Genomic DNA, 12,097 nt, shown 5'->3' with positions numbered 1-12,097 from the left:
TTCCCGACTCATTAGAAAAAAGACAAGAGAAAAAGAGAGAGAGCAGCTGAAAGCACCAGGAGAGAGAGAGAGAGAGAGAGAGAGAGAGAGAGAGAGAGAGAGAGAGAGAGAGAGAGAGAGAGAGAGAGAGAGAGAGAGAGAGAGAGACTTTGACAGGGTTGTTAAGAGCAGGGACAAAATCTGAAAGCAGTTCAACGAGCACACAGAAGCAGCCTGAGTGCGAGGAGAAGAGCTGAAGCTGCAGCGCGGGCAGGGTTTTAAGGAGCAATATTACAAAATTTGAAAGTGAAATCAATAAATTATGCTCTCAAATTGATATACCACGCTCTTGAATGAAGATAGGAAAAAAGCTCCATACTTTGCACCAGTATCACCAACTAGCTCAACTTTATTTTGAGAAACATGCCACCACATGATCACCACAACTATTCTAGTGTTAATCAAAAAAACAACAAAAAATAGAAGCAAACAAAAACAGTGCACTAATTAAACATCAACTGTACCTCGTTAGTTAGTTCTGCAGTAACTCCTGTCATCGGCCAAGGAGAGTCATATGTCACATGCTCTGTTTGTCTCTTCCATATGATGGTATTAGCTAAATGACTTAATCAATGTTCAAGTCTTTTCTAAGGAAAAATTCAAGAATGATTTCCCTGTAGTTCTTGTGCTGAAGTAAAAATATTTTCTTCGGGCAAATCTCATTCCAACCATTTACTTGTTTTGTTTTTTGTTCTAATGTGAACAGCAAGTAATCTCAAGGCCACAGTAACAGCAGAAAGGACAGTGATACCAGTATATATTTCTGTTTTTATCCAAACTGTGTATATTTGGTGGGTACAGTTTCTAACAAGTCTGTTGTAACACAGCAAACCAACTGGCCTCAGATATTCAGTGGTGAGTCAATCACTCTAAGATGTGAGATCACAGATAGTGGAGACACTGAGTGGGAGTATGAATGGAAAACAACCAAAGAAGAACCTCCAAAACAGTGAATACTGGAGTTTCAGAGCTACTTTTTACAGTAGATAAGTACTGCTGTAAGGATGATAAAACATAAAATAGACCTTTAGTCCTCAACAGAAAGAAGTGATCCCATCAGGTTGACAGTGTCATGTAAGTTGGACTGTGTTTCATCAATTGTGAGATTATTATGTTTTTAAGTTTCCACCTATCAGTGTCTGAATAATTCAATAGAAAACATTTCTTTCTTCAAGAATTAGTCAACCTCTCAGGACTGATCAGTAAATAATTGTGTTTGTTTTTGAAGACAAGCCATCATTCAGTGTCCTGTAGCATTTGAATTATACTTAATTGATTCATTGTTAACAGATTAAAGAAAATATAAAACAATGACTCATGGTGCAGATCAAAGTGATTAAATCAATATTTTCTGTGTGCTTGGGACTCCCATCAAGATTACGTGAAATTCATTATGTTCTCAACCAAGTTGTTCAAATTGGACTAAATCACAGGGACAATAATTACATTTTAATGTCTTTGTTCGAAACTGAACAGCATATAAACCGAAGGCCAAACTGAGTGCTGACAACACAGACATTCCAGTAGGGGGCAGTGTGACCCTGACCTGCTCTGTGGACCCATCATCAACTGGTTGGAAATATCACTGGTACAGAGATGAGAAAACCTCTGAACCCCTGAACACACGAGATGCTGTTTTCCAATCAACTGGACAAATCAGTGTCTCACAGGGAGGACTCTACTGGTGCAGAGGAGGAAGAGGAGACCCAGTTTACTACACAAAGTACAGTGATTCAATCAGTATCAACACAATTGGTGAGTTTGACAATGAGATTTGTAAAACAAAATGTAGAAAAAACTCTATCGTGTATTCATGATTAGTGATTAAGATTTAGGCTGAAAAACATTATGACTGTGATTGATTTACGTGTTTGTCATTCTTCTCATTGGTAATTATTAACCATTAACAGTCTCAAATAAGGCTGTTGTGACTCTGCGACCCAACTGGACGGAGATATACAGAGGAGAGGCGATGATGCTGAGATGTGAGATTCACGACGGAGACACAGAGTGGGAGTATGAATGGAAAACACCTGGCGACACATCTCCAAATAAAAATGAATACAAGATTAGCTATGCTTCCTCACACCACAGTGGAAACTACAGGTGTAAAGGCAGAATGAAAAATGCACAATGTACTTCAACAGAGTGGAGTGATTACATCAAATTGACAGTATCTGACAGTAAGTCTGATCATATTTAATTTACAATGAAAATATTAAATATACAATAAAATACATTTTTGTTGGAATTTATTTAGATAGTATATCATTAAGTTTATGTTTCCTCTTTGGATATAAAATATATTGTGATAAAATGTAATTCTATAATAGATAAAATGATAACTGTATTAGATAAGATTTATTTATATGTCTAGAGACTAAAGTCTACATCATAACATGTTTTCATTCTGAGAAAATCACTTTCCAACAGATGCACCTGTCCTCACTGTGTCTCCATCATGGCTGAGTCCTGGAGACTCAGTAAATCTGAGCTGTGAGGTTGAACATCCATCTGCAGGATGGAGGTTCTACTGGTATAAGACTGTTCCCAAACTATCAGACAACTCCTACAGCTATGAGCTGCTACCTGGTAGCACCAATGGGACTGAACAGGATTCCTACATCATTCATGGGTCGATACACACAGCAGGATATATGTGTAGAGCTGGAAGAGGAGACCCAGTGTTTTACACTGATTACAGCAAACCTGAGTTTGTTTGGTCTGGAGGTGAGTTTGCTTGTTTGTTTTTGTCTCCTTCTGTCAAGAAGCAGTTGTGATGTCATTATCTGGGTATTGATTGTGGTGAACCTATGACCTTTCTCCATCAAGTCAAGATTTCAGTTTTTCAACACACTCACCAAACACAATGTTGATATTGAATTATTCTACATACTGGACTGGGCTGGATTTCCTTCTTTACATCTTCAATTGATCTGAAAACATTACAGCACCAAAAACCTGAGATATTATGATTTTACTTGTCATCGAAATCAAACTCTGCTCCTCTTTGCAATGAATACTTTTACTTTGGATACCTGAGCTCATCTTACAGCCAATACTCATTACTTTTACTGACACAGCAGGCTGGACAGGTGTGGTTAAATGAGACTTTATCTAGTGGTCAGGCAACATATAGACATACAAAACAGTCAAAATCTAGTAATGAAAAACCAGAAAAGTCATCAGGCAACAAAGCAGGTAAATGGACAAAGTACAGAAACAGCTGGAAACCTGAGAAAACTCAGACAGATGAGAGAAAAACACTGACTATACAGCACTAGTCAAAAGTTTAGACACACTTTCTCATTCAAGGGAAGGTGTGTCCAAACTTTTGACTAGTACTTTATATATAGACAATGAAACATCATTTAGTATGAAAAACACATCTTCTGTATGTTTGAAAGGTGGCAGGTAAACGTAGGTTGTTTACAGCTTCACAGTGAACAGTTGCTGTAGTTATCTTGGTAGCAAGTTTTCAAGATAGAAAAAATAATCAAAACATCCATAAAACAGCTCAAACCACTCTGCAGCAGACTTCACGTCTCCACTGTCAGTCCATATGCTCTGTATGTTCTTAACACTCACAGTTTCACCGAAACACTGAACCTTTTGCACAGTTTATGTTATTCAGATGTTTTTACTCTCAACAACAAAATGTATTAAAATACAAAAAAGAGGATTTTTTGCATTGTGATCTTTTTTAATTTTAATATCTCTGTACTTGGTTTGCTCCTCATTACATGTTGTTTTTCAGATGTTCGTTCAGCAGTGACTCTCATAGTGAGTCCTGACAGAGTGCAGCACTTCACCTCTGACTCTGTCTCACTGAGCTGTGAAGGAAACTCTACTGAGTGGAGAGTGAGGAGGTTTCCTGAGGACCACTACTGGTCATACTGTCCTAACTGGAGGACAATGACTCAATACACATGCAACATCTACAGCTCACAGCAGAGAGATGCAGTGTACTGGTGTGAGTCTGGATCAGGAGAGTTCAGCAATGCAGTCAACATCACTATACAGAGTATGTTTTGATTAAATATATTTTTATTTTCATCTTTTATTTAAATTATATTCAACATGGTGTCACTAACTACACTTCCTGTGTAGACAATCATGTTATATGCTTAACCTTTTGATCGAACAATTATGTTATTTTACTGTTTCCTTTAACAAACAACTAACAGCTTACTAAACTATTATTTCTTGAGATTATCATGAAGAAATATCATCCAATCAATTAGAAAATCAGATGTCCTCTGCACAACATTATAATTTAGTCATGTTCTTGTCAAACACAGTTAATGCAAAAGAATAAATAAATTATGAAAGAACTTCCTTCACACCAAAAACTCAGCTGTGAACCAAATTAGAGCTTCTTCATATTTATTTTAACAACTGGAAATTAATATTTTACAGATCCAAGATGTTTGGTCCACAGCTTTTTTGATGTGCGACAAGACAGATCATTTTTGATGATAGAATTACCATGCTGATTTTCTCACGGGTGTTTTGTGGCAATAATCATCCATCAAGTATTTCATATGTACCTGTTTGCTCTAGTGCTAACTAGCCATAGCTAGTATATTTACAGTTACAAGACATGTATGTATTAAAGCTGAAATGTTGGGTCTTTGCTCAGCTACACTGATTCTGTGAGATAAATTAGTTGGAGAAAAATAAAGGTATATGTGTGATCTATTCTCATGGTTTTATGTCACCTTGTTCTAAAGGTCAGCAGCTGGTCTCTGACTGAAACTTCATATTCTTTGACTGTTTTACAGATGCAGATATTATCCTGGTGAGCCCTGTGCATCCTGTGACTGAGGGAGATTCTGTTACTCTTGGCTGCAAACTGAAGAGAGGAGAATTACTTTCCAACGTGTTTTTCTATCAAAATGACAAACTTATCCAAAATGATACCAGAGGGGAGCTGAATATCTCTGCAGTGTCAAAGTCAGACGAAGGCTTCTACAAGTGTAAATACTCAGGAAAAGAATCACAACAGAGTTGGATGTCAGTTAAGGGTGAGTAGGATTAAAACAATTCATGCATTTTCTTTCTTCTAAACTGTGTTGCTGTCTTAGAAAGAAATGTGGTCAAATACTTTACAGAACTGGAAGTTTACAGGTTTAGTTTCAGCTGATTTCACATATTGGATTAACTTGTTTTCTACTTTACATGAGGGCCGTTCAATTATTAAACATAAAACAAAAAATCTGATATCTATAAAAATACAAATGTAAATGAATGATGAATATTGTTTGTTATCTATTATAGCAGTGTCCAGGCCTGAAAGCTCTTCATCTCTTATACCATTAATTGTTGGGCTGGTTTGTGGAATTATTCTTATTATTCTCTTGCTCCTGTTGTGTTGCTACAGACGATCCAAAGGTGAGACTTTTTCACTCTGATGTTAAATGTTTTGTTTTTAATTATTCAAATACAAAGATGTATTCTGATGTCATAATGTGAAATAGCAGAAAAAATATTTATAAAATAAAACCACATAACAATAAATATTTTTTTCACAGATTCAGGCTTTATCAGGTTGGTACAAAACTCTCTTCTCTCATTTTGAACATAACAGCAGTACCTTCAATGTGTCTTATTAAATTCATTGTATTTGCTAAATGTTTTAGGCCGATCCAGTCTGACAGCACCAATCAGGACCCCGCCGTGAATCACATGGTCAACCTGAATGAAACTCAACATAACGTATACTCCTCTCTTCTCCATGGTCAGTCTTCAAACTAATCCTGATTAATTTTGTCATTTTTTGTTAACTCTAACAATAACATATCTATTACTCTTTTTCTAGACTCTAGCCATCTGATTTTTAATGAATATTAAGCAAAAGCCACAATCCATTAGACAGGAAGTTGTTGTTGAAGTCAGTAAATAAAGCAGTGGGTCAGTTTGTAGAACAGTCTCAAAGATTTGTCACATAACCTGTTGTTCTACCACATGCACAAAAGATCAGACTAGAACATGGTTTTATATTGTTGTAATTGAACCAAAACTACAAGACTTATGTCCAGAGTACAGAAATATTATTGCCATTATGGCTTTAAGGCTTTATAGTCTTGGTTGTAACATATTAAATATTACAGTCTACAAAGAAATGAAAGCTTCTAAAACCTTTACATTTTCTTGTTGTTGCATTTATCCACACTGTTAAAATCACATTTTTTTTAAAAACCCCTGAAGACTTTTGTTAAAAAGGTGATATTTGATTAGTATCATGCAAATGAAATTATTAATTTGACCTCGGCTTGCTTTTCATTTTTTGCTCACAGGTGATGCTTCTGTCTATGAATCAATCAGAGGTTCTGAAGACACTGAAAATGGTACAGTATACACCTTAACATGGAGCAGTCTGAAATGCAATATTACATAATTTAAGGAAAAACAATTTACAAAACAATGTAACATCAAATATCCTTTTCACAGATTCACGCTTTATCAGGTTGGTACAAAACTCTCTTCTCTCATTTTGAACATAACAGCAGTACCTTCAATGTGTCTTATTAAATTCATTGTATTTGCTAAATGTTTTAGGCCGATCCAGTCTGACAGCACCAATCAGGACTCTGCTGCAAATCACATGGTCAACCTGAATGAAACTCAACATAACATATACTCCTCTCTTCTCCATGGTCAGTCTTCAAACTAATCCTGATTAATTTTGTCATTTTTTCTTAACTGTAACCTCAACATTTCTATTACAGTCTACAAAGACAGTAAAGGCTCTAAAACATTTAAGATTCCCTGTACTTGCATTTATCCACAATATTTTAAAATCGAATAAATAAATAAAAAAAACCTGAGGATTTTTGTTAAAAAGGTGATATTTGATCTTATTTGGTGTCATGCAATTTAAATGGTTCACTTGATCTCAGCTTGATTTTCACTTCATGCTCACAGGTGATGCTTCTGTCTATGAATCAATCAAAGGCTCTGAAGACACTGAAAATGGTACAGTATACACCTTAACATGGAGCAGTCTGAAATGCAATATTACATAATTTAAGAGAAAACAATTTACAAAACAAAACCATGTAATAACAAACATCATTTTCACAGATTCAGGCTTTATCAGGTTGGAATAAAACTCTCTTCTCTCAGAATGTGTAAAAGAATTTCTAATTGCTGATATTTGTGAATGTGTACAGGAAACTGAAAATGTGTATTCAGATTTGCAAGAGTATCAAGATTTGTGAATGTATACACTAGGGCTGGACGATATCTCAAATTGATTTTATTCATTTAAATTCTTGTTTTTGGTCAATGTGTAAAATGTCTAAATCGTAAAATTGAGTTATTACAAAATGCATGAAAAGGTTATTTTTAGTCAAAAAGTAGATGGCAGCTACATTAGCTGTTTTGAGTCACAACAGTCTCGTAAACTGTGACATTATTAATTACACTACATGCACACCTGCCACAGCTGTCTCTGGCTATCTCGTAGTGAATTTAACAGTCACATCTACAAGAAGAACAGACTGAAAATGACTCTGCACACTGATCTGTGCTCTTGGTTTGTGTTAGTTGATGAGGTCTCATCTCTGGTTATGAGAGTTGAAGCACCTGAAGTTGAAGGAACAGTATCCAGATTCTACACTGTACAGTTTACTCTCCAGGTAGCTAACGCCAGCTAGCAGCAGTCTGCAGATATCAGGCTGATGTCTTGTAAAGAAACACAAACAGCAGCAGCTAGTGAGCTGATTTTTCTGCTCTATCTGTGCTGAAACTGATTATTAAACTAGATGCCTATGATCTACTTAGTTGAAGCATCTGGTGCTAACAGTCAATAGCTGTGTGGGATCACATGTATTTTATGCGTAATGATTATAACAGCCTTGCAGGTGTTGCAGGTTTCTTATTGTTCTTGCTCAACTGTCTTAAATAAATAAATGTTTTAAGTTTGCATTATGAAGGCAAACAAAAATCAAGTAAAATAACGACACGACCCAGAGATTGAAAAAAATAACGATTTTTTTGTCCATATCGCCCAGCCCTAGCATACACAGAGTTGTGAATGTGTAAAATCTGTGAGAAAAATGTATTTTAAGTATTTTGCCCCAAGAGTTAGGAAGTTACAACTCAGGTACACCTCTCCATTGGTTTTCTTTATACATGTGACTTTTGCTAGACTCCTGTCATGCCTGAGATCTGCAAATGTGTCACAATTTTTGTCTGTAACACAGTGTGCCAACCAATATTGAATTATTTGCAATATTAACTTGCAGACAAACATTCTGCAGGTTTCTTGTCAACAGATTGATGGTCATCACTGCTGCAAAACCTCTAACTAGCATTAACATTTTTCCTAATATCAATCACCTCATGTGTTCGCTGACTGTGACTGTCACAGCATGCAGTCAGTGAGGATTAGTCTGGTGCAGGTTACTCACTGAAAATATAGTTAAACATTAAAGGCTGCTGTCACTAACAAGACAAGTATAGTTTGTTGAAAATAACATGTTTGTTTCCTGCAGACTCTAATGTTACATCATATGAACTACATTTGTTTACAGCAGCAGGGTAGATTCTAGCAAAGCCCCAGCAATGTAATACAGAATAAAATGCATTGCAATGATGTTAACCACAAATAGAATATTTTATACATAACATTGCAGTTTATTTACCGTTGAAGTTGTCTCAGGGGAAACACTGCAACAATATCGTGCTAGCAGTTTCTAGTGAGGCTAAAACATTACAGGTTGTCAGTTTGCACCATTAACGATGCTAAAGAGCTACTGATCACTCACTAGATGGAAATTTGTGGAAAGTTGTTTGTTGTTATGGTAGTTGGGAACAGTACAGTGACTTTTACGGCTCCATTGCATCCTGCCTTGTTTTAAACATTCACAAATCTTGATACACTTGCAAATCTGAATACACAGTTGCAGTTCCTGTACATACTCACAAATTTCAGTATGAATTTAGAGATTCTTTTACACTTTTACTAATCTGATTACACACACATGGATTAAGACACAGTTTCACAACTTTCCACACACATTGTGATGTGGAAAAATGTATGTGATGTGTTCAGTGTTTGTAAAATTGTAGGTGTTTATAATTATTATTTTTCATTGAATATCTTGTTTTGGAATGTATGTTTATTTTACATTATGTGTGTTTGCAGTGCTGAAGAACAGTATTTATACATCAGTATGTATATTCAATATCAATATGTTTACTAAGTTCTGTAAAAGCCATAATACTCTGCTGTGTGACTACTTTGAGCACTGTGAGCATTACAATACTGTTATTCTTTTATTATCAGTGGAGACATTAACCCTGACAACCCTTCAGTACATTATTATTGTAAATGATGACATTACTGGCAAATATTTTTAACTAATCCTCTCTCCATTTATAGGAAAATCAACTCCTGCAGCAACTGATGAAGCTGTTTATTCTGAAGTTAAACCAGGAACATCTCTTGGTAATAATTCTGCCATGTTATGTACAAACTGTAATGATTAATACTACTGATCATTAAATGGATTATATGTCATAATAGCATGTCACAAGCATATTTTACATCCTGAATAACCTTATATGTTTGTTTTTCGTGGTTGTTTTTCAGGTCAGTAAAGACAGCTGTATGGACAAGGCCAAATAAATATGGTTAACAACATTTTATATAACCATTGTGTGCAACTCTGCTATCCAAATATCAGCGATGCTCAATGTTTTGTACAGTTAATTTAATAGCAGATGATACAAAATACTTACATCATGTGGATTTAATACTCTCTTTTTTAGCAGAAAGTACAAGACTACTGAGGTTTATTCCCATTTAGTATTTATACACTGTAGTATTATTATTTTTATTTTTACAGTTATTTTGTCACTTTATTTTAATAACTTTGATTGCAGGCTGTTTTAAAAAGCAGCAGGAGGTATCAGTTTGAAGTGTTTAAACAACATTACCCAGGTGGTACTGCAGCTTTAAAGTCAGCATATTTTTCAGTGTTAAATGAAAAAGCTCCAGGATGGACATCAACAATTACTTTTGTATATGTAATGAACTGCTATCAACTATTACATGTAACTTTTGCTGTTATTATACTGGAAAGTTTTCCTGTCTATTTACAAATGAATTTAGCGGTGGTGTATGTGCTTTATTTTTTAAGACATCAATAAACCTTTTTTCAGCAGTAAACAGTCAGTGGTGTTTCTAAATGCTTTTTATATTTACATAAAATATACTTTATATATTTATATAATTGAGTGAACTAGAGGTTACTATTTTGAAGCTATAGGAATATACAGGGGGAAAAAAGTATAAAAACTTTGGAAAAACAATTAGCTTTTGCCTGGGGCCTCCTGATTTGCCATCTAATTACACACTACCAAAGGTGTGAGTCCACATGTCTTTCCTAATGTGAGCTGATCAGAGAGCAGACGCCAGAGAGAGTTGAGGAAGTAGAGAGGAGAGTGGTGCACTACTGATCCATATCTAATAATGAAAAACTAAACATCAAATAACAAATGCACATTGCAATTAATGCCAACTGTTATGAATCGAAAGGTCAAACAATTAACAGTAACCCATCAAATAATTAGTACAGAGGTGGAATGGTCAATATTTTTATCTCTTTATTTGAAGGTCTATGTGTAGCTTTCACCACTAAATGTCACTATTTCATTATTTGATGTTGGCCTTCATTATTTATTGCTGCCACATTCATTGTTCAATGTGATGATTTGTTATTTGATGTGTGCTGTGTGCCCAACCTGTCAATCAAACCTGCCATCAAAGACTCCACTCAATGCCTGCAGAGCAGGAGTCCTGCAGGGGAGACTCTCAACCGACTGATGAAAATGAGGAAATAAAGTCTTTAGTTAAAGCCAAATGTATGCTGTCAGCCAGATGACATGTTTTACACCTGGTTGACAGCAGATAGCAGACTGAGGTGATAGGGAGAGTTCAAGATGCAAAACACAGTGAGAACTTTAATGTCAAATTTTCACAAGCTCACCCCTCTGACTTTCTGTTGTATGATGTTTCAGATTGAGAAATAAATATTGACTGTCCACTTTCTCATGTCACCACCAGTCTTAGTTGTATTCAAAGACAGTCAGTTAAAAAACATTCTGTAATTACTATATTATATTCATATGCATTGCACTTGACTCAATTTCTACTACTTCCCAAAATATTTTACCATCTAAAAACATGATTGCACATCCTGCACAGTATCAGACACCTCTTCTTTTTCGTGTATTATCACATCACCTCTGGTGTGAATGTGATGACCACACATCAAATATGTGTTGCTATTACAGCAACACATATTTATGTGTAGAGAGGAACTGGTAAGTTGGTTTGTTTTCGTCATGCTGATAAGCAGTGGCTTGTTTTTTCTACTCAAGCTCTAGTTGTTAAGTAAACTGTGTAACACAATAGTACAAAACGTGCAACAATTTATTTTTAAAGTATTTTATTTTTTATTTGTTTTCCCTTTATGCATTTAATTTCTGAAAAACAGCAAACTAAATGCATAAACACAGAAATGAGAACAGATAAATGACAGTAAACAGAAGCAGCCTTTTTAACCTAATACCAGAGGTTTGTAACATGGCTGTTTTTAGAAATGAGTCTTGACATTTGGCTTCTGTTTGAATGTGTGATGTAGACTCAGATTAACCACCATAATAACGATCAAGCCAACCATGACAAAGGTCAGTAGGTAGACAGCAACAGTCTGCTGTTGGAGGTTTATTTCTACAACTCCAGATTTTTGGGGAAGAATCGGAAATTCAGACAATAGATGGATGTGTTGAGTTCAAATGTTGATTGACTTTGAACTCAGTTGGTTTATTCATACTGTAAATGTCAAATAATAGAAATGATTTAATTATACTGTTTCTGAATAATGAGGCTGATAGAATACAGAATTTGTTTGCTGTAATTGAAAAATGGATGTTCAACATTTTACTCATTGATGGGTTAAGATGAGTTTTTTCATCTGCTTTCTTGTTTTCTAAGCTATAATATCATCACAACTGCTGTTGCTCTTTGGAGTGATAAGAAGGC

The 12,097-nt window shown here is 35.3% G+C and overlaps 1 protein-coding gene and 1 long non-coding RNA gene across 2 annotated transcripts in view; both read left to right on the top strand.

The window, feature by feature from the left end:
• The window catches only part of LOC122974480, a 345,451-nt gene that overhangs the window by 180,510 nt on the left and 152,844 nt on the right, over positions 1-12,097 (top strand). The window contains exons 47-51 of the mRNA XM_044342515.1: positions 5,682-5,779; positions 6,339-6,389; positions 6,493-6,508; positions 6,601-6,698; positions 6,967-7,017. Coding sequence (XP_044198450.1) covers positions 5,682-5,779; positions 6,339-6,389; positions 6,493-6,508; positions 6,601-6,698; positions 6,967-7,017 — 314 coding nt within the window. The remainder of the gene's footprint in view (positions 1-5,681; positions 5,780-6,338; positions 6,390-6,492; positions 6,509-6,600; positions 6,699-6,966; positions 7,018-12,097) is intronic.
• Positions 9,287-9,666, top strand: LOC122973956. Its single transcript, XR_006400179.1, has 3 exons — positions 9,287-9,298; positions 9,431-9,496; positions 9,641-9,666. It is a non-coding gene; the product is annotated as an uncharacterized LOC122973956 (long non-coding RNA).

This window comes from Thunnus albacares, chromosome 22, assembly GCF_914725855.1.
Source record: "Thunnus albacares chromosome 22, fThuAlb1.1, whole genome shotgun sequence".
NCBI classification, from domain to species: Eukaryota; Metazoa; Chordata; class Actinopteri; order Scombriformes; family Scombridae; genus Thunnus; species Thunnus albacares.
The sequence above is the reverse complement of the archived record's forward strand: the minus strand, read 5'-3'. Positions and strand labels throughout refer to the sequence as shown.